This window comes from Oenanthe melanoleuca, chromosome 2 (genome assembly GCF_029582105.1).
Source record: "Oenanthe melanoleuca isolate GR-GAL-2019-014 chromosome 2, OMel1.0, whole genome shotgun sequence".
Classification (NCBI taxonomy): Eukaryota; Metazoa; Chordata; class Aves; order Passeriformes; family Muscicapidae; genus Oenanthe; species Oenanthe melanoleuca.
The window spans coordinates 100,358,382-100,382,305 of NC_079335.1; the positions used below are offsets into that span (position 1 = coordinate 100,358,382).

Below are 23,924 nucleotides of genomic sequence, written 5' to 3' on the forward strand. Positions count from 1 at the left end.
TACATTGGAAATGTTAGCTGACTTCTGTAGAAGTTTGACAACTAGGTATTCCATGCAGTTTCGTCAAGAAAAGGAATGCTTACTGTGATGGCTGGCGCAACCTCAATTTTTCCAGTAAAACTTTATTTTTTACCCTTTCAAGCTCTATCATTAAGTTGATTTGTCACATTCCTCAAAGACTACAAACACACCTTCTCTTTAAAACCAAGAAAGCTGCTACAATTCTTTAGCAAAATATTTTTTTTACTAAATATTTATATTATATTATATTATATTATATTATATTATATTATATTATATTATATTATATTATATTATATTATATTATATTATATTATATTATATTATATTATATTATATTATATTATATTATATTATATTATATTATATTATATAAAATATTTTTTATTACTAAAAACTGCAAAATCATGTCAGCTGGCCAATTCCTTTACACAAAATACTTATAGAACAGAACAAGCTGCTTCTGCTATTGCAGGTATCCCAACACAAAATTATTCACCACAGCAGGGGAAAAAAGCCACAACAGATTTCAGATTGTCAGGTGTTTAAAACAAAGGAAGTACTTTCGTAACAATATCCATTGTCTTCTTTTCAACAAATAATGTTGAAAAGACTGCATTAGGAAAAAAAAAAAAACCAAACAAAACCAAAAGAACCAAAACAATGTATTTTTTTATTGGACTCAGACCAGGAAGAAGGGCTTTTTGGAGGGAAGGGGTCAAGGAGGGTGTGACAAATAGGTAACTTGGTTTAAAGTGCTCTTTTAATATGTTTCACCAGTTTTTTTTCCAGACTTAAGAGTGAAATCAGGATGTATATACTCTATACTTGTGTAGCCCATGTGTTTCCAGTTTCTCTGACAAGAAAAATGGGTGTTTGAGCAGAATTTCCTTCACAACATACACTCCAGCAAAGAGTTGGGTACAGAAGTATTGCTGTGGTGCAAAGGGGGTTGGGCAGATATTGCCTGCTGAGTATTTACAGCATGGGTGTAGAAGTGGTTGGTGCAGAGCAAGGGCTGGAAACCCACACCCTCCTGCAGCTGACCTGCCTTGTCATTGGGCCAAATTCTGCTGCTTCTGTGAGAGTGGAAAACCCCAAATTGTGATCACATCTGACACAGCTGCACACACTATTTGTGTGTGTATTCTTCCACAGCACTGATGCAAATTAGTATGCTGCTGCACGCCTTCTTCACTGAGGAAATTCAATTGCTTTTTATGTTGATCATCAAGTCAGGGAAAGCAAATTCACACCATAAAGTGAAAAAAATCCATGGAAGTATCTCTTAAAGAAGCGCCTTCAAATTTACACAAGAAATAAAAAATAAATTCCGATTCACTGTATCAGGAAAGGTTGGACCAGATCATCCTTGAGGTTCCCTTTTAACCAGATATTTTATGATTCTTTCATGATCTACTGGAGACTTGGGAAAAATTTTTAGTAGATATCTTAAATACTGAAAATCTGTGTTAGAAACAGAACAATATAAACCCCTACTCAATAAAAAGCCCATCAGGAAGAGCTACTTTAATTTACTTCTCTTTTGGGACAAATTACATTAAAAATTATGGGGGAAAAAAAATTGCCAATTTCTGTGCTGTCTGTATAGATCTATATTCTAGTCTGAGGTTTCAAAATTACCCTTCCAGTAGTGGGACAACACTTTTTGTGCAGGACTGGAAACGTCTTCTATCTCGGGCTAAACTAAAACAATACATAATTTTGTGGATTCACAAGCAGCAGCCATGGTTATAAGACAGAGGCAAAATCCAGTATGCACTTTCTGTGTTGTAATATGAAGTCTTTGGCTTTCACAAAGTAAGGTAGAAAATATACTTAGGCAAACAAGAAAACAAACTCTGGTGCTATGAAGATTACATTGTAAGTGTGGGGGGGGAGGGTGTCTCACAAAATCCTTCAAGTTGAACTATATAGCTCAGAAGAATTTAAACCTACACTGTTTCTTTGAGTTTGCAGACACTGACACACATGGCCTTTCCATTAAAACATGGCAGGCCAAACAAACTGGTTACAAGCTCTGACTTTGGGTAGAGTAATATGGATTTCTTATGACACTTCAAACTTGTAAAGTGGCTTAAATTGAAATCATTACAAAGTGAATTATGATTCACTGTTACAAAAGTACTCTAAAGATCTCCTGCTGACATTTTAGCTGTTAAAAATACACATAACTAAGGACTCAGCTTTGTTTTCAAGATTTGTTTCATTTTAGATTTACCACAGAGAATGTCTAGAGAAAAATAAGCCAAGTAATTTTGTTGCATTAAAAAAAAATACTAAACATATCATTTTGTATCAGCATGAAGAATTTAAGAAGGCTGGAAGAGCATTTAAGGCAAAAGATGAGTTTGGAATGGAAAATGGAACTCAATCACCTATATGTTGAAGAATGTATGTGGATACTGCAAAAATTGCAGTTTCCATTTTTATGGTGCAGCCTAAAATTCTGAAATCAATCACCTCAAGCTAAAGTTCATAATAATTTGACAGTGGGAAAAAAAAAACAGATATGGAAATAACTGATCTATATCTAAAGTGAATTATTTCAGATGTGCCAACCACCACAATATAAAGCAGGAATGCATAACCAAACAATGTCAGTTAATTAGTAGATAAAGCACATCTTGAAACTTTAACACACATTTTACTAATTGTTCACAGCATTTTATGATTGTAAAAGGCTTGACACTGCATGAACTCTTTGGGGAAGAAAAAGAGAGAAAAGGGGTTAATTGCACATCCATGCAAGTAAGGTTAGGCTTCCAACAAATATTGAACCAACTTACTCTCTAAAGAGAGTTCCAACACAGGAGACAGCATGCAAAATGAAACAAAAACAAAACAAAACAAAACAACAAAAAAGGGAAAAAGATAAAAACACACAAATTAGTGGCCATCAATACAAAGTTCCTGTAAGGAATATAAACCAAAATAAAACAAAAAAGGTACTTCAAAACTTCTATGACAAATTTAAGTAATTTTATTGGGATACCCGATGTATTTTTAAAATTAGCATTTAGCAAGTGCTTTAAGTCATTCTCCCATTTTCTCCTCCAAATATTATTACTCTCCGATGTAACTCCCTCCATCCAGATATCAAACTAAAATAAAACTTACAAAACCCCACAAAAGTGATGACAGAATAATTCCTACAGACACTTGAGTAGAGTCTAAGATGAGATTTATGTACACATATGTGTGTGATTAAAAAAAAAGCTCATGATATGTTATATCCTGATAACATAGTGACAACTATTAATAGTTTTGCAACACCAAAAAGCAGGGAAGGCTTCAGTGACTGGAACAGCTGAACCAACAGGTAACAACACAGGCCCAATTTTCAAACTTGAAGCCACACTATTTCATATCATAGTGGTCAGTAAACAGACCAATCAGCAAGAACAAGTAAATGTAACATTTTTAAAGGCTTAAATAAAAGGTAAAATGATCTTTTGACACATACAACTGAAGTTTGGAACATTTAATTTTTCCTTCCCTGGCTCCCATGCTACACAAAAATCTCCACAGTAGCTCTGACATACGCATTGCTGCAATATTAATTACCACAGAAAAGGCACAATTAAACCAAGCTGCTATTATCAATTTGGTCATAACTTAATTTAAAAAGTAAATATCCCAGAAATATTTCAATATTTAATATTCTTTCCTCTGCTTTGACTTTTCTTTTGATTTAATACTTTATTCCTTGTAACTGCTTGGTTTAGTCTTTTCTTCTGGATTTCTGCAGTATGCGATCAACTTTAATACCATGTTGCTGTCTGCAATGCTAATTATTTCCAAAATATAGCAGCTAAGTCACTTTTTCCAACAGGACAAATAGAGAGGACAGATGAACACTAAATTAACCTGCCAAGACCTCTCATCACTTTGAATTTAATTTCCCATTGCAGCAATAAGGAAGACCTAAAAATACGTAAAATGTATGGCATAATCAAAGCAGCTTTTCAGGATTCTTCTGGAGAATTCAATACTTCTGAAATAATATCCTGTTATGAATTCATCTTTATAATTTTATCAATTCTGAAATACAGACACAAAGTGCGACATGTTATATTCAACATAGAAGGTACCACTTCTTCCAAGCAAGCCTGTAGTTAAATAAAATATAAATTTATGGGGTTTCTTTTATTATTACATTCATTAGGCCCCTTACTTACCTGATTTCCTTCTGCTACGAGAAATTGTGACATTTAATCAAGCTGCACTAGTAAACTACCTCCCACCAAAACTGTAAAAATACTATCATGCAAAGTAACTCACTTAAAAAGATGTTAACAGTCTTAGAAAACAGAACCATTGTTTTCCTTGTTCTGTCATCCATACTGAGTCTTTACCTAAGTAAAACTGAAAAAAGTCACATTTTCGTTTATACCAAAGTATAGTCTCCTTATGGAATATCAAAAAAATGATGTAAAATTTATTCACCAATCTCAACTGCCAGCCTTATCTATGAAATTCAGGTAAGACTTTATAGGCTATGATAATACAAAATGTCTTGGAAAATAAATAAGTACACATTTGGCATAATTTATCTGATTATGTATGATTTACTCAGACAACTTTACTTATAACTTAAATTACTGCAGAGCCTTTTTTTCTAATTGAGAGAAAATATATATCTGTGCTAAAGTGGTCTCTGTAAACAATAGCTTCTTAAAAACTTAAAAACAGATCTTGAGCAAGAACCGCTGAACTACTTCAATGCATTTTATATGACATTAACCTTCACTTTATTTCCATGAATCTGCAGAAAAAGGGGAAAAATTACCTTGTTCAAAACCCCAAATTAAATTAATTGAAATATGATACCATAAACTACTTTTGCTCAGGAAATTTTACATATGTAAATATCACTTATAATTTACTGTAACTGCCTTTCTTTGAATTTTTGTTTTCAGACTGAAAATAAGAAAAACTAACACATACCTTACTGTGAGGATCAGCAAACATTCTTGTGAAGATCTCACATAATCTTTTCAACTCAACACGACTGTTAAAACAACAATATGTTAGTCAATTCCCTTGCTAATTCTGCTAGAACACTAATGCAGAGCAATAAGTGAAATCAAGAGTAACTACTGAATCAAATAATCTAGTAAATTAAGTAGAGGAAACTGTTTTGTTCCAGACATGGGTAAAAATGTAATAGCTTTCATTAAAATGAGACTTTGAACTTATAAATGTCTCTTTAAACTGCCTCATATATTACACCATATTTTTGTAACAGAGCAGATACTGAAAAAGGTATTCTTAGTAGCAAGTAGTTGTAGCTGTTTGAGGTCTTAGGGGGTCACACCCCTGGCTGCCACGATGTGCCCAGATAAAAAGTTCTGCAAGGAATCTTCTCCTGGCGTTTTGGGCTGGCCCAGCTTGGCTGCTGCACAGAGAAGAGACCAAGACGAGCCATGTGGGGTTCCACAGGCATTTATTGTCCTGCAAAGGGTCCACGTACAGCTACAGTCCGCTGGACTGGGTTTAAACAGGGATTTCTATATGGTTTGAGTAGCTTGGAAAAGGAACCAATAGCTAGGAGTTTTTAGGAAATTTACCAATAATTCTACAGGGAAATTAATTGGGAGGCTTAGTAATGGGAATATTTCTTTGATTAGTTTACTCTAGCTAAGCAATTCTTATCTAAGGAATTTCTCTCCAAGGAGGCCTAATTAGAGTTTCTGTTCCCTCCACAAGTAGTAAAAAATTTCTTCTGAATAAATACCCCAAAATTATAATAATAAATAAAAAAAGGTCTTCCATCAATAGCAGATGGAAGCATCTTATGAACTTTCTGTATCGCAAGAATTTTCAATTTTTAATTACCTACATCCACTAGTATATGAATACACTCTAGTAGCCAGAAGTGAGAAAAGCTTCCTTGCTTCCTCCATCTTACTCTCAAAGACACACCCTGCCCTCCCTCTCTCCCTGGCCCCCAACAACACAGAAACAAGATGTTTCTCCTATTAAGATGTCATCCTACCTTAGAGTTCTCTGGTTCTTTAGTAAGTTCTGAAGGCCTAGAAGGCCTTCTTTCCTCTCTGACCAGTTGGTGCTGGCACAGCGGTTCAGGACTTCAGCCACGTCTTCTGTCTGTCTCATGTATGTTGGTATGCTCCCGTTCCTGGAGCTATAGGACCTTTCCGAACAGGCACTTGATGCATCACTGTTGGCATCATCATCTGAGTACATCCCATATGATTCATATCTTCTTCGCACAGGCTTCTTCTATTGTACAGAGACATCCCAGATCAGCATTGATTCTCAAATGGGTAACAAAAATACCCACAATGTGTCAAAAGACCAACAATTTAAATAAATAACTGGTGTGACCCCCTATTCCCTGCAGTGACAAATGTCTCCAACCATTCAGTAGGTAAAACCAAGTTAATGAAAATATTTTGAAGTATGGCTTACATAGTATTCCAAAAATAAACCCAAAGCAAATGCACAGAAGACATACATTTGATGAAATGTTTAGCTTTAGGTCTTCTTTCAAGAACCCGTAAAATTGCATAATAGGGTGACAAAAGACTTGCAAGTTAGTTATTTCACTTCTCAGCTTTAGATATGTTACAGAATTTAAGAATCAGAGTCTACACAGAATTTGACATTTTCACTCATTTTGTATCAAATATATTAAGAGCAAAATATTAAACTATCAAAGAAGAAAAATAGTTTCTATACCTTAGTCCGTATGTCTCCTAAGAGCTGTTAGCAGTAAATTATTGAAAAGAAACAGAAATTGAGAACAGGAAGGTAAGGCATAGCAGCACTGTGAGTAATAAACTCCCTGCCACTGGACAACATATAATCTTACTGTAAATTTTGTTCTTAGCTCTCTTTGTCTGATTAGCATATCAAACATTGTCAAGAAGTAATTTGCTAAGCTTCAGTTTCCAGGAAAATATTGCATACCACGGGCAGGTTGGTCACAAAGACTTCTCTGTCAAAATCTTTGTGTCTTATGCACTAATATTTGAGCATGAACACATTAACTTCACACATGCAGTCAGTTGTTACTTAAGTACAAAACCTTGATTTGAACTATTTAACTTTAATATCTAAATTTTGTCATTGTAACAATTACAGTCAATGTTCTACAAAAAAACTGATTACATAATGCAAAATCCCAAATCCCCTAAAATAAAAAACAAGCCAACAAAACACCACATACCAAAGATCAGAGGGGTAAAAAAAGCCCTATTTATCCTTAAATTGAATAAAACCACACACCTATGCAAAACAGCTCTTGCCATTCAAACTTTGGAGCTGAAGTTAAAATTTAAAAACTCAGTTTCATTACATACGCAGAGAAGCAGTACTGTAAGTGATTGTATTCCCCTGAAACTACCACTGCCATTTGCACAGGATTCTCATTTTTAACATCACAATACTAATCACAAACTAATCAATACAACAGCTAACAAGCAGGCTTATTGACAACAGAACAAGCATACATACATATGTAAGAGAACAACTGAAGGGAAAAACCACAGAGATGTTAAGTCTTTTGGAAAATAGACACCATAAGGAAAAAAAAGATTTTTCAATGAATGAAAAATGCCAAGGATGGTATTAAAGTAAATGACATAAAAATATGGAAAGATTTACATTATTGCTGCATTGTACACAGCAATATTCAAAACAGATCTTAGGCAGAAGACTAACACCTCTTTGGCTTTAGCATCACTAAAACTGGTGAAGTATTTTTCATAAAATGAAAAAGACTAATACATAATCTTGAATATTTTTATTTTTATATTTATATTACATATGTCAGAATTCTACATTCTACCTTTTAAAAATACCATTATGAGTGTGAATCTTCAGTCTATGATAAAACACTAAGGGTGTTTATTACCAGATTTCCATCTACATGGAGTCATTTGTATAGGACAATCTGTACCATCTAGAGCATGACAAGGAACCAGGCATACAAGTACTACAGTAATAAAATGCTGCAGTTCTTGATCCTTCTTTGTAATGTCAGACTCTAATAAAAATATACAAACTGATTTTCCTCTAACATTTCTAGCAGGATTGTGATATTTTGGATCCAGGTTATGCAAAACAGTTTTCTCCGAAGAAGCTTTATTGCTTCAACAAAGCAGACACATTCAAGCCTCAAGAGCAGTCATTGGAAACATGACTTTCTCCTCAATTTCTATTCTTACTACATAATTTGCCCAGCAAATTTTAAAACTAGGAGGCTTCTGAAAGTACTAAAGATACTCTTTATAATGTACCTGTGTGGAGAGGACTATAGCACAGGCTTCACAGTTATAGCCAGAAAGTTTTCATATTGCATGGATTTTCTATTGTTCCCTATTCCAAAATTCAGACTGACTTCCAGTTTACAAAGCAGCATTCAGCATTAATGCTGAAAACTTTCTGCAAGTTTGTAATAAGAAAAAGGGGAAAATGCACTCAACTTCACCATGACCTCAATATTCTGATCTCTATGCCAATGAAGGCACACAAATATTAAACTAATACATCAAGAAAAAAGTATTAACCAAGAAATCAATAAACAGTCATACTAATAATATGACAGAGTTCTTCATATTTTGTTTCTCTCTATTCAGTTATACCTGATTATAATTTAGAGTCTAATTCGTAGTTTTTTACTAACTTTCAAAATAATAGTTTTTTTTAAACCAGAGAAATAACATTTCTTTAAAGCATTCTGTTAACAAAAAACCAGGTACTTACAAGTATTTAATGATATGCAAATAGTATACAATAATTGATATAAATGTCTCTGATTTATAGCATCAGTATTTTAAATTTCAGCTTGCTGACGCACACATCAGAATAGCAAAATGTGTTCAGTTTGACTTACGGGGCAGGAAGGCAGAAGAGCCAAACTATCCTTTTAAAGAACAGTGTAGCTTAAGTAAGAATGGCATAACCAGTTTTAACTTTGTGCCACATTTTGAAAACAAAAACTAAGCTTATGAGATGCTACCTGCTGTGCTAGTTTTGGCTTGGCTAGAGTTAGTTTTCTTCACAGTGGCTGGTGTGGGGCTGTGTTTTGGATTTGTGTGGAACAGAGGGTTGATAATATAGAGAGGTTTAGTTTTTGCTGAGCTGGGCTCACACAGAGCAGAGACCTTTTCTGCTTTTCCTACTGCCAAGCTGCCCAGGAAGCTTGGGGTGAATGGGAGAATGGGAGGAGACACAGCCAGGACAGGTGACCCAAACTGACCAAAGGGACACTGCAAACCATGTGACATCATGCTCAGTCTATAAAGTGGGGGGAAGGAGGAGGAGGAGGGGGAAGTTGGGAGTGATGGCATTTGTTTTCTCAAGTCACTGTTACACGCAATGGGGCCCTGCTTTGCTTGAGATGGCCTGCCCATGGGAAGTACTGAATCAATTCCTTGTTTGGCCCTGCCTGGGTGCATGGATTTTGCTTTCCATATTAACCTTTGTCTTTATCTCAACCCACAAATTTTCTGGCTTTTACCCTCCTGATTCTCTCTCTGACACCAGCGGTGGGGGAGAGAGAGAATGGCTGTGTGGGGCTTGGCTGCCCAGCCATTGTTTTCTCTCTTCAGCATCAATCTCACCTGCTGTCAGATAGAAAAACTTTAAATGGCACTCAGGCTTGAGGGAAGCAGAGGGCTTTAGCTGTCATCATTCCCAGCTCTAAGAAGTCTTCAACCTATCCTGAGGTTTTCTGGCCGTTGTGAGAAGCTGCTGGTTAGTTCTACCTGCTCCAAGTGGCTCCTTGGGCCACTCCAACACAACAGTCCAAGACTGTTTCCTGTCTGCCATGAAAAAAGCACGCTTCTCAAAAGTTAAAACTTCTGTAGGGAATGAAAATTCCAATACTTTTTTTTTCCCCCGAAGAAGCCAATAATACAATAAATGACAAGTTCTTCTGCATGCTTAATGTACAGGAACCAAACACTTAAAGAGCCTGTAACCTACTCAAGGTAAGTGAGAGATTCTTACCAAAGCATCTGCTACTGCCTCTTCCACGTCAGAACCTGTGTTCAGAACTCGCATAGCACTGACTGATGACGACAACCTACTCGACTGACTAATTCCAAAGCCAGTACCTGTTGCAACAACAAAAATAAATGCAAAGAATTCAATCAGAATAGAAAGCTGGGATGCAAATACCACACTCACTTATAAAAACCCAAGCAGAAGAAAAACATTTGCTTAACATTTTTAATAAATTATGTAGTGGATAAAATAACCATTTACTTCTTCTGAAGTGTTTAGTGGTACATACAAAAGTAAAAATTCAAGTAAAACGCCAGTCACCTACAAACATTCTGTTTCAACATCACATGGAAAAACCCCTATAAAACAATGGTTTTATTTGAAAGAAGTTTTGCTTTATTAAGAGATTAAGGTCTTCTTCATTTTGGGTTTTTGTTTTCATTTAGAAAGAAAACAAATACAACAGGATGGCTATTGAGACTGTTGATTAGAAAACTACATGCATAAAGAGTGCTCTACAAACACTAAAAAATGGAAAACTAAAAAAAGTTCTTCTGCAAGTAAAAAAATGTTAAGGGAAAAAGGATTAACATTGGGGATGAGGGTGGAGACAAAATCTAGCAACATAAACACATCTATCTGGATTATTAAAACCACAAAACTCAAATTAATATAAATAATGCTTTCTAAAACTGAGCTATGAGAATAACCAAGTGGGTGGAGAAATAAAAAAAACATCCAGGATGACTGCACAGATGACAGCAAAGGGTACTCATCCTTCACCTGTGGCCCCATAAGCATCAGGAGCGTAGAGGGCACCAGTAGATCTGGAGTGATGTCTGGAAGCTGCAATAACAGGATTAAATAAACCCTATCTATGACCATGGAATCGAAGTGCTGCAATAGCCGCTCAGATGAACAAGAGAATATTTATCAAAAAGATGCAGCTTAAGCACAAGAAACTGAATATTAAAGAGAAGTAAAAATCTTCAGAGAAGTTCCTTGATTATACCAAATATGATTATACAGGTTTGTGTACACTGTACATTTCATGCATAATTTTTTTTAATTTACAAGATTCAGAGCAGGGTAAAAGCAAGTATGTTTAAATTCAAAGAAGAAACGGTGCACAGACACACATGCACATACTCACACACAAACAGAATCATTAAAATACCTAAAAGGTTAGCAGTGCACTGACATTGTGCATTGTGGACTTAACTAAATTCTGTGCGCTCGAGTCAGAGCCAGAGCTCACATATCAAACATTATCTGCAAAAAGTGCCTCCTGCACAAACCCACTCTGCTGGCCGCTGACAATCTGTACACACTTGAATTCTTGCCTACGTTGCAGGCACTCAACCTTAGTAAAAACTCGCCTCTGTGTAAATGAAAGTTAAAATTATCCAATTGTAATTAAAAGTTTAACATAAGCCAGCCAATTAAATTAATAATTCACATAATTACTATTTTATTTAAATAAATAAAATGTGAAATTGAAACTGAATTGAAATTGTTAGTTACTACAACTTATAAAGATTCTTTGAAGTTATGGAAAGTGGAAACTGAAGATCCTTAAGGATTTCTAAATAAAACTGAGTACCCTACTTCTTATGGCACTTGTACAAAATTGGTTTTTAGTGATTCTGAAGAAACTCACCCACCATTTAGTATATTCTTTCTTAAAACAAGAAATGTTTATATCAAATGTGTATTTAAACAATTCAACTTTTTTCTTCAGTTCACTTAAAGTTAGAATTTTATCATCACATAAATGACAAGTTAAACTTGAACCCAAATGTCCACTCATAGTGGCAAAACCTCCAGATAAAATCTTATGATTTAATAAATAACTGTAAATGCAAATATTTTACTCCTGGATATATAAAGTAGCATATAAAGAAACCAAATCAAATTAATCATCCTTTTCTCTAATTAACAAAGACCATTCAAGAGTCTGATTTGAATCAAGTAATGGTGACATGGACCAAACAACATTTTGGGAAGGATCTTTTAACCTGAATGGACTTCTACAATGATCCAAAGTCCTGTAAACTCCAGAAACAACACTATGTCTTTCTACATTAAATTCTCCACTCCTTACATAAGGTACATGGATACACTTTATTTCTAACTAATCCAACATGAAGACGTTTGGCCAGAGCATTTTAGTCTAGAATTAATGCTTCATGGAATACTTGGTTCTTTGTTTAGTGTGTCTCAGCATGGAAAAAGAGACAGGACTGAGGATGTCACAACACAGACATTACAGCTGACCGCTCTTTAAATACAAGCATTAATTGGATAAACCCTGCCCTTACTTTCCATCAATGAGCCCTCAAAATTAAAGGTTCAACTGAAAACTAAAAATACAAACTTTAGGCAAAAAACATGAAATGACTCCTGCCCCTACATACATTTGAAATATGCTGGACAAGTTTTTAAGACAGTGAAAAAAATCACTATGTATTGGGTGAAATATACCTGATTCCAAAACACATTTTAAGAATATTCTTTGTACCCCTCAAATTGCAGAAATTGTCAAGTATTTTCTTTTGCAGCTGCATTTTTTTAAAGGATGAATCAAAATAAGACTTTAAATGGACCTTACACTGTCCTGATATCTAATACTGACTGTATTTAACAAAAGTAAATTAATGGCTCTTATCTCCCAGTTTATAACATTGTACTGAGATGTGAGATTACATAAACACTTCAGACCAATGTATACTATTGAAGCAATTATGTAACATTTAGGTAATTTTATACCCTAAAGGGGGATAAAATCCATTTTATTTCGTGTTCATAAGCAAAACTGAGAGTCAATACAAATTACATTACCCTTTTCACCTCCATGTCAAACTGCCTCTAGCTCTACACAGAGCTGAATTTACCTTATTTCATCTTCCACTTGTACCAACGAAACACTGAATGACATTTTATATCATTCAAATAAAAAGTAATTCTAAAAGGAATCTTCATTTATTCCCAGTATAGTTTCCTTTTTTTTTAAACCAGCGCTGGATTCCTACACGTTACTTTGCATTTCTGTGCTAAGACAATTCCACCAGTATAGGTACTTGTTTTGATATCTGAATTATAAAACTGAACTACCTAAATATGAATAAAACCTCTAGTGGCATCTATCCCAGCAACACATCTCATGGTATTGCCTAAAACAGACTTCTTAAGATAGCAAGCATTCAACCAATTACAAAATGTAAATCTGATCTTGCCTGTGTGCAATTCAAATTAAGCTATAAGGCAGCAAAAGAAGCACAAAGAATTCTGCAAAATACCCTTGTTTTTAAAAGAACAGAAGGTACATGTGTACTTAAACACAATCTTCCAGCTGTGCTTTAGAAAAAAAGATACAGATTTCTTAATGAATTCTGCATAACATCTACTTTTAGTATCACTTCCCAATTAAACAGCATCTGGGCAGCATTAGTTACTGAAACAGCTTTCATTCAATTAATCTGTACTCTCCCAATAAAATCATGGCTGGCAGGAAGCCCTAACAGACCACAACATATGTCCAGGGCTAACTAGTACGGTTGGATACCTCAACTTGAGATAGAAACCAGAGATTTACTATTTTCAGACTATGTTTAACAGCTAGTATTATAAAGTCCTTAACTATAGGCTACACCGAACAAGCCAAGTAAGAAGGATACACACTGAAGACTATTTCAGACAAGAATAACACCAAAAAGAGATCTGTTTCAGATTCAATTGCACAGAAAGTTTGGTTACTAAACAAGCAAAAAAACCAACTCAATCCACAAACCCAGTATGTAAAAGCACTTTCAGCAAAATTAACTGTCAACTTTGTAGTCACCTTGAAGGATACATGGAGACAAAAACATTCCTAATCCTTAACCAACATGTTAAGATAATTAGAAACTAATATTCTTAGGCCTCATTGACATCTCAGAAAGAGACTGATAATCTTGCAAAACCTTGCAATTTCTGTCAGACCAATAAACTGCCGACCATTTAGTTAAGGGGACATAATTAAGTTTATTTTCTCTTTATGCACTAAAATAATTCATTGACTAGGTAGAAAATTTTGAGCAGGAGCTGACCCTGCACTCAAGTACCCAAGCAATGAGTGCTGCACTGAAAAGCGAAACATGTCATTTCAAAAAGGAGTACCTGTTCAAACTAGCATCTAGACACTGTGCATCACACACCTCTCTAGACTTGGTATTCCACACTAAGTCTAGCAAAGCCTGTATTTTTCCCGTGTGCAGCCCATTCACACACTGGTCAATTCTCCAAAGGGGTAAGTGGGGGAAGAGCCAAAGGAAGGGAGAACACAGTGGCCAGCTACAAGCTAAATGGAAGGAAGAGGCACAGATTCGTTAGCTGCACATAATGAAGGGCAGGGACAGCCATGCACGACACGGGCTCCGAGTACTTACCAAGGGGCGGGAAAGAGCGGACAGGGCTCGTGTCCCTGCTACTTTCACGGCTGGCCTCCCTGCTGCAGCCCTGACTCACACTAGGCCGAGGAATGCGGCTGCCTCGTGCTAGTATGATTCAGGGTGCAGACAAACAGCGGCACAGAAGGGAGAAGACATAAGAAAAGTTGCAGTTTTAATGCAATTCTGTTTTGTAGTAAGACCAAAGATGCATTTCTAAGAAAAGACATTGATGATTATGTCGCTTTTTAAGTCATAACCTTTTTTACAGACTTTCTTGATTGTGCTGGATTAGTCTAAGTGTAGCCAGTTCAATGAAATGATTTCTTTGCACAGCTTAAAACAGAAATTTACCAACTCTTTACAGAATGGTTAAAAGACCCTTTGAAAAAGATTGAGAAACAACAAGCAACACTGAGTAATGTTTCAGAATTTGTGCTCAAAATCAGGTTATTCAACAGTAGCACTAATGGAAAACCACACAGCTTTCTAAAGATGGAAAATAAAAAAATAATGCAGCTAAGATAAAAATAAAAAATTCAAAGGAAGAATAGCATCAATACCATTAAAAATCAACAGATGTTTTTCAGTAACACTGTTTGCAATACAGTGTAATTAAATTACACTGTGAGGCTGAAGACATGTAATTCTCATTTTAGCATCATAGCATTTACTCATGTGAGCACACACACAGAAGACATGAAGTAATGAAGAAATATTTTCAAAATGGTATCACACTTTCATTCAAAGGATATGGGTATTTTTAGCATGAAGTGAAAAAAGAGAAGGAAGAAAGTCAGGTGAGGAAAAGAACAACTACAACATTCTGTTAAGAAAAACCTCAAATTTTAGCTTCAGTTTAAAACTGTCTTATATATCAAAAACTAGTCTCAGAAAACAGCTACATTCAACGATATATTCTATTTTTTTATCCATCTATAACTAAATACCAGCTGTAGATATCCAGCAATTAAATAAAAAGGGCTATAAAGAAACCAAGAGTTATTTGGTGAGTCTTACCTACTGACAACCTAGAAGGACTAGCTTCTCTACTGCATCCTTGACTTCGTGGGATTTTGCTTCGTTTTTGTGCAGCTGCAGGATTCACCAACACTCTCTGAACTCCTGTGTTCATAGTAGAGAGTGTGGTTGTTGTCAGAACTCTTCCAGGAGATCCAGATCTACTGCCAGCTGAAGACAGAATGAATGAATAAATATTAGTAACAGCATGGTGGACAAATAATCACGGCAAAAAAAGAAAGTAATACCCTAAATTAGTAGGAAGGTGGTGGTAGATTGAAATGATCAGGAAAAACTTAAAAGGTAAAAACATGAAATAGAATGCCTTGGTCTGAGTTCTTACCGAACTGCATACAAGGTAGTTAAAATTATCGATGCAAGGAAGCACTTGACATGGTATTTACCACTATATAAGCTCAAGAAACCACAATTATTATTTGTGGACTTTGTCAAGAGTTCCATGGTCCCTAAAATGAAGGCTGCTGTGTTTGGTTTTTTTTAAGCTATATGGTCTCACTTATCACATTCTCTATTAATAAAGAAAAACAAATGAACAAACCTGTTAGAAAGCTAAAGGGAGCAACTTCGAACTAGGATTTCATAATTATCCCACCTCTTCCAATACTACCAATCTTATAATGAAATAATGTAATTTCCCTAACATTTAGACTCTTCTCCCTTGCTTTTAAAGCATGGGGTCTTCAAGCACTATTTTGACATTAAATAAAATGTGACTGAAAACAATTAAAGTACTCATGTACATTTCTGTGGAGGTTACCTCACAGATTACAGAAAATATTCAATTAGTTTTAAGCAAGCTAAAAAACTGATTAAGATATATTTAAGTGTCTTAAATTTCTGTTAATTAAAACTGTATATTACAAAGTACGTTCAAAGTGCTGTATCACTACCAGAAACTCTGGCCACTTATCTTTAATTTTGATACTCCAGTTACAGAACATTTAAGTTCTAAGTTCTTAGCGAAGAATTCATTCTTCCATAGCTGCAACTGATTTATATCACCAGCTGATTTAATACACTGTTTTCAGCTGAAGAATTCAAGAAATATGACCAAATAAAAAGCAAAACAGAATTTCAATCAGACTAATTACATACATATTTGAACCTGTCATTAATCTTTAAAATACAATCAGGTAACTGTATGACCACAGTGATGCTATCAGATTTACAGACAACATGCAACTTTTCAAGTGAATTTCATGGGTTACCTCTTATGAGGCACATTGAAAAAAAGATACAAGTTGACTAAAGCTTGACTGTATGAGAAAAGAAACAAAATAAAATATATGCTGGGTGGAAGAGAGAAATCTAAAAAAATGTACCATGCATATACTTTCAGATTCATTGTTTGAATTCAAACTTCAAATGATTACTTAGCAATATCACTTTTCCAAACTATGGAGACCTATTCAGCAGAAATGATAAACAAAGTATTATACAGTGCCAGAAAAAAAAACAAAACCAAAACACAAATACAACTTCTATAGCAAAAGAAGAATAAAGAAACCTATAAAACTGCTGTGATGTGCAAAAATTAAGGGTTTTGTCATACCAGGGTATTTCAACTTAGATCTGTATTACCAAGATCTCTGCCTGTTTTGTATCTCTTTAAAACAATAAAAATATTGCAGAAAGTTTAACTTTCAGAAAGTGCTGCAGACTTGTACATTTTCTTCAGTAAGTCAGAAATCTGAAAAAACTTTTTACTCAGAATATTCGGAAGAAATGCAACCTCTTGTTCTAATGCTTTGTTTAATCTTTCTATAATCTGACCTACAATGTGCACCACTGCAGTGTAAATTAACTGAATGCAGCTAAAAAGCCTCAAAATACTATCCTAGTAATAGTACAAGCATACTCTTGTCAGTATCACCAGTACCAGCAGATCTAAGTGAGCTGAATGATGAAAGAAAGATTACTAAGGCACTATTTCAAACCCTTCCCATCTCTCCTGCTTTCTACATAAGGATTACACCCAATTAAGCTGTGCGCAGCATATGGAAAAAAGCCAGCCAGAATTTCTGCTGAATAGGGTCCTTAAATGAGGTATGTCAAACATGTGATCAAACAATGATATGTACATGAACTCTGTAGACTCTTACCACCAATGGGGTTAGCAGACTGTGATCCTGAACAAGTGTAAAGGCAGGATAAGGGTAGGGATTTATAATCCATGAAGAGGGAGGGAGCAGAGCAGATTAAAAAAATGAGTGGCAAATGGAAATAAGAAAGCTTTAGTCATTTCACACAGGAAAAAAAGCCACAAGGGGGTTATGCTAAAGCAGTGCTATTAAGTAGCTTCAACAACTGAAGAATTAAACTCAGATGCTATGTACGAAGCAGATGAAGAAAAGCTGCACAAGCAAATTACAATTCTTCAGCTTTCTAATCAACAACTCAATGCTGAAGAATTAAATTTCAATTAAGCATGAAACTGTAGCCTGCATATTACTTGAAAAGAATATAACATTGCCAAAAAGGTTCAAGAAGTTCAACAGTTGAACAAAAATTACACACAAGATCAAAACTTTGTTTTTTGAGACACAACAGTAAAGAAACTGAGCTGCAGGTGCGGTGGATGACCAAAACAAAAAAACCAAATTCACAATGGCACAACTGAAAAGACTTGCACATAATTTTTCATTTTCCTCTTTAAAAGTAATCTTGAGTATAAAAGGAAAAATTTGTTTCTGTTCAGAAATTCTCTGAATGTCAACTGTAATGCAATTTTAATAGACCCTGTTGAATTATCTAACAACCAAACTGGAAAGAAGAGGAAAAAAATGTAAGCATTTTTTTCCCATAGCTAAGAATAAAATAATGAGACATTTACTTTACATTAGTTTAAAAATAGAAAAGGGCTTTTGAAACCCTAAAATTTTTTTTTTTTTGTAAAAACATTCAAATTTGCAAGTCTTTCATAAAATGATTTTTGAACAAAAGATAGCTGTAACCCAAAAATTAACAAAAGCATTTGTGCTACAGTGTTTTTTTTAAAAAACGTAAGAGCTTAGATCTAATATGAAGCTATTCTCTCATTATATAAGCTGGGGAACTAAAACAATCCCCTTCATGGAAACATTAAGCATCACGCTTCACACAATGCTGTGAAAATTTTCAGTCACATAAAGAAGCATCACCCAATTAGCTGGCATACAGTGCCTGAGAATTCTCCTTCACCTGTCCATTTGTATTTGCCCTGTTTATCTTCCTTAGAACATCTCAGAATTCTTGTTCTCCCCCACTGACAGGTTATAATGAGCTATTTGAAGCAATCAGTTCTGAATAGAAGTAGTAATAAAAGGCTGTAAGGATGCATTCACGCATTTAGTTTTCATACATCATCATATGTAGTCAGATCTAGTTATCTCAATATCAATTTATCTCTTTAGACATTAATGCTGTGTAAAAATGAAAAAAAAAACCCTGTCATTATTAGTAAAAAATTGTAAAGGCTTAATTTTGCTGCTCTGGATATACAGCTATTTAATGTCATATGACAGTGATAATCACTAAAGTATTATACTGCTACCTAAATTTACTCCTTCCCCAGACATTTATCAAACACCTTCACTTTTTAAGAATTTACCAAAACAAAAGTATTTTCAAAAAGCTTAATTCCAAACTTTCGTAATACTAATGAAAAAATTGTTACTGCTTATAGCTTTTCATAGAGGGGAAAAGGGATTAGAAGGAACTTTACCTTCCCTCCCTCTTAAATTATTCACATATTCTTTGCTTAAGGTATAGTGCAGCCATCTGTAAAACAAGCTGTAGAGAACTTTTGTCCCAGTCAATAACTACTAATTTTCAGGCTCTCATTTCACAAATACTTCTGGGATTAGAGCACTTATGGGAACTTCTACTGAATTTCAGTATGCTACATGTATCTGTTCACATTGTTTGAAAGCTTTATTTCTGAAAACCTGCAAACACCGGATCAGGTTTGATCCAATTGTACTTGTTGGCAAATGAAATTATGCAAAACTGAGTTGGAAGTACTCTAACAGGAGAAAAACAACTACTACTTGGTTTCTAAACTTCTGAAATCCTTCTATTTGATAGATGCAGTCACGGCAATGAAGACAAATGCTTCTGCCATTAAAAACATTATTAAAGGGTTTTATTAAAAAAGTGGATATGGTCAGTGATAGCAAAATAACTGTATTGAAAATTTTAAACATGGTGAAATTTACTGGTTTAGAACATTAGATCTGACCGTTTATACAAATGGGAAGTTAATTTTAATTTTATTGTGCATTTGTCTTCCTTTCATTCGTTTAGCTGCATTTCACGTAATTAGACAAAGATAAGAATCTGAAAATGCTACAGAGCTTAGTTGAAAAATGTCTGTTGGAGACATCAGATGTGCAGACGAATTGCTGTAGGTCAGCCAGTGCCAAAGAGTGTGAGGTAGTCAGGTCTTTTTAATTAAAGACTGGAGTGCTTGGCTACATTGAAAATGTTGCATCTGCTCTGGTTACTAAACACACAGAAAATTACTGTGGATTAGCTGACACATTAAATTGCTTGTTTTAAATTTGACTCAACACAAACTAAGTAACTGATTGTAAAGGGAGGGATTATTAACACTTCTTTGAAAAATACAGGCAAGAGCTGTAATACAAAAAAAAAAAAAAGAGTTTATATCCAAGAGCTACAGCAGTGCCTAGCTTAAAGTGAAAATGGGTATTGCTGGCTAAAATAAGACTTCTTTAAAAATGAAAAATTAGGTCTCACAGGTAATAATAAAGACACCATTCAGCCTACCCATTCTTCTCTATTACTAGTCCATGTTTACTGACCTTTCATGTTGGGGAAGTCAGAAAAGGGGGGGAAAAGAATGTTGAGAAGTTATAATTGGAATTTAAGGATAGATTTACTTCCTACTACTTTATCTAATTTAATTGGCAAACTAAGACCTAACCTAATATTTTATCTAGAGAAAAACAACATGAATCAGAAAAGCATGCAAATACCACTGACCCAAAACACTGAAAAAAAATACCTTCATTTTGGTCTGGCGATGATGAACCTAAGGCACAGAACAACAACTCAGTATGTAGCTTTTTTTCAAAAATTAACTTTGACTGTAGCCATTGGTCAATGAATATATGCTTAAGCATTTTGTCTCTTTATCAGATATAACTGATCAACAGAAAATACATACGCTGAGATTGTGACACCACTTTGGTTCTAGTCCGTCCTCTGGAATCTGTTTTAGAATTTCCAATACCAACAGAAGGCGCCGAAAGCTTTGATCGTATACGACCTAGAAAAGAAAAATGGCACTGAATCAGTTTTTCACAGTCAGGTAGGAAGCAGAGCATCAGTAGTATTTACTAATATTTTTTTAAGTTTCTGCGTATGAAAGAAGCACAATGTAACTCAATTGGTGAAAATTCGGTTGGGATAATTAGTAGAAATTTGAACATCTTGAGGAATTTAATAGCTGAGGAAGCAAAATACTTCTCCTCTGATGCTACATGTTTCAGCAAACAATTTGCATATTACAACACATAACAACATGCTGGACTGGTTAGCTATTTCTTCCTTCCAACATATACACGTTGATTACATTAAAAAAAGGGGGAGTTTACTCAATACAATGCAATGCAAACAACTAATGTTGCTGTATCAGGTAGTCTTCTCATGATTACCTGAGCCTGTAATTCTACTTATGTTGTCATAAAACTACAGAATAGGATTCTGAGCTTTCTTCCTAACTTCATTCCTCTTTTTAGAAATCGAAATACTAGGTTTTTTATTACTGAAGATTCTACTGTTTTCCTGGCCCCAGTCATACAGACTTATACAGGATTTCCCAAACCATCTAGAGCAAACATTAAATACACTTAAGAACTTCTTGTGGCAACACGTTATGAAGAAATACTACTCTCCCCAACATATAGCAAAGCCAAGCAAGAGACAAATGAAACTATCTTCAAATAAAACAAGAGATCCACTTTTCGCTAGAATGCCAAATGGCATATGACAAATTCTCCTGGGTTTGATCAAAACTTTCTGCATCACTAGCCATGTTCCTCATAACATCCAGCAGATACAAAGAAATTACAAAAGAAAGGAAGACCCCAGTCGTCTGAATTACAGCTAACCGAAAGATCATTCATAAGAGAAAATACTGGTGTTATAATTTCCTAACCCAACCTCTCAAACAATAGAAAAATAAAATCAAAACCAAACTCATGCTAAGCATAATTCTTCTAAATTGCAAGAACGGCTCCCCAAAAGTATAGGGTAGATCTAGCTCAACAAGCTCAACAGTTTGAAACACAGCATAATTAAAATATTGTCTAGGCATGCTGAGTCAATATTTGACCTAAAATTAGGTCCAAAGACTGTTATTTAGTTCTAGCCACTTTAGGCTCTTTCCACAGCAGAATTTGGAGACCGACCAAGTTAATATTATTCATCCAAGTAGAGGGAATAGCCATAGATGAGCGTCTATAAGAAGAGAATCAGGATAAAGGAGGTTATTCACTAAACTATTAGAAAACAACACGCTTAACAAGAATGGCTAGATTAACTAGTCCAAACTCTACTAGTTATCCCCGTGCAATGGCAATGTTTTCCCAGTGCTGTGAGACTGCAAGGCATGTAACTACATTCAGAATTTGGCCCAAAACCTAGGAATACAGAGTGCCACTATTTCAATACTACGTTAAAATATCACCTGCAATCTGTTTCAGTTTCAACAATGTAAAATAAGTTTGTGTATCTGAGTTAAATGAACTGTTAACTCATTTGGAGTCTCGACATCCATTCACATTGAAACGTTAATAACAGATAGAAAATTAGCTTCCAAGTCTCAATGACTAATAGTAGCACCTGCTTCCCAGAGCATGAACACATTTAATGAAATATTCTGTGACAAGATTTGCTTTAAAAACAAATGTAAAATTATAAAGTCCCTATATTTTCACAGTATAAATGTTAAGCAATGATACTTAAGACTGCAGATGAGTAATTGAGAATTAAAATAAAAGCAAAAGAATTTTAAAAATAGTACATGACAACCAAGTATTAGATGCATAAGATGTTAGTCCATAAGCCCATATCTGTTATGAACCTCCACACAAAGCCCAAGAAGCAGCAAGTTCTACTTTTAAAGCTTCATTTGTATCAATGAAAATATGAAGCTGAAAATATTAGCTAGTCTAACAAAATAGTTTCTTACCATCTTCAGAAGCTGTTCCTAAACAGAAAAAATAATAAAATACATGATATTCCAAACAATACTATGTCTTTCAAATTTCTTTTTGAGATTAATCTTGGGAGTCTTGACAAATTTTATCAAGTCAAGAGAACTAAAGCTTTTATGTTGCAACTCCATAACTGAAGTAAAATTATCAAGAAAATATCCATACTACACTGATAGCAATTTACAAGAACACAATGCACATCACTGCCTGCCAAACCACAAGAAGTTCAATAGAAAAAAATTACATCTATGAAATCAATCAACAAAATTACACATACAGATCAAAACAGACATTAAAAATGCTGTAATGCAAGCTCTTCTGAAAATGTGAAACATACTACTATATATAACCTAGAGAAAAATACAGAGACTGTTTCCCACACAGGACAGTGATAATTTGATAGGAACTGCCAGCAAACAGGATTTCTCTGAATTAAGCCTGTGATTACTCTGAAGATACATATGCACAAGGTCAAATCTTGCTCAGCAACATGGAAGGAACACGAGCTTGCTGAAATCAGATCACACTTCGACAAGTATGCCAAGCTTAAAACGGCTAGATTTTTAACAATGTGAGAGTCATACAAGCCTGCCTCATTGGCAGTCCTTCTTTTAAGTTCCTTTGAAACAGATCTTATTACGGAATAAAATATATACTACTAATGATAATGTTAAATGCCCCTAAAAAACGGAAGGGTACTTCCACTTTTGTTTTCACTCTCTACCATTTCGGCCTTGTAAGAGAACTACAATGATAAAAACATCTACTAGTGTCTTAGGCTAGCCTGAACTCAGACAGATTGCTGGCAAAGTTTTCTCATGTTACAGTATCTTCACTGAATTATTTTTAAAAACTCCCTTTAAAAAACTAGTTCAGTTTATACTTCAATGCTTCTTCATAAAAAACAGTTACAGCAATACGTATGTAGGGAGTGCTCCAAAGTTTCCCAGATCAAATTTGCCAGTTTGCAAAAACTCAAAACCAAAAAAAACCCAAACCCTTAGCTATCCCTCCAAATCTTACAGTCTTGCAGAGTTTAATCTTGGAAGGCAGATTCTATGCAACATCTAAGACAGGATAACAGACAGATGCTCCTAAAAGGGGTGGTTCTGTTTCTCTTTGCTCTCAGCCTTGTGCTACCACCTGGTCTGGATGGCTAATGGCATATTGGAAGCTCCAAAAACTAAGTAACAGAATATTAGTCACTTTCATG

The 23,924-nt window shown here is 34.8% G+C and overlaps 1 protein-coding gene across 19 annotated transcripts in view; it reads right to left on the bottom strand.

Moving 5' to 3' along the window:
• Nucleotides 1-23,924, bottom strand: part of CLASP2 (cytoplasmic linker associated protein 2) — a 150,896-nt gene that overhangs the window by 23,956 nt on the left and 103,016 nt on the right. For 5 of the 19 annotated variants that reach the window (XM_056485333.1, XM_056485330.1, XM_056485337.1 and 2 more), the window contains 8 exons: nucleotides 22,687-22,704; nucleotides 20,659-20,760; nucleotides 15,468-15,638; nucleotides 14,448-14,555; nucleotides 10,804-10,866; nucleotides 10,024-10,130; nucleotides 6,044-6,288; nucleotides 4,993-5,056 (listed from right to left, as the gene is read on the bottom strand). In XM_056485333.1, the coding sequence (XP_056341308.1) occupies nucleotides 4,993-5,056; nucleotides 6,044-6,288; nucleotides 10,024-10,130; nucleotides 10,804-10,866; nucleotides 14,448-14,555; nucleotides 15,468-15,638; nucleotides 20,659-20,760; nucleotides 22,687-22,704 (878 nt within the window). The remainder of the gene's footprint in view (nucleotides 1-4,992; nucleotides 5,057-6,043; nucleotides 6,289-10,023; nucleotides 10,131-10,803; nucleotides 10,867-14,447; nucleotides 14,556-15,467; nucleotides 15,639-20,658; nucleotides 20,761-22,686; nucleotides 22,705-23,924) is intronic. The other 14 variants (XM_056485336.1, XM_056485340.1, XM_056485349.1 and 11 more) reach the window with 6 other exon arrangements.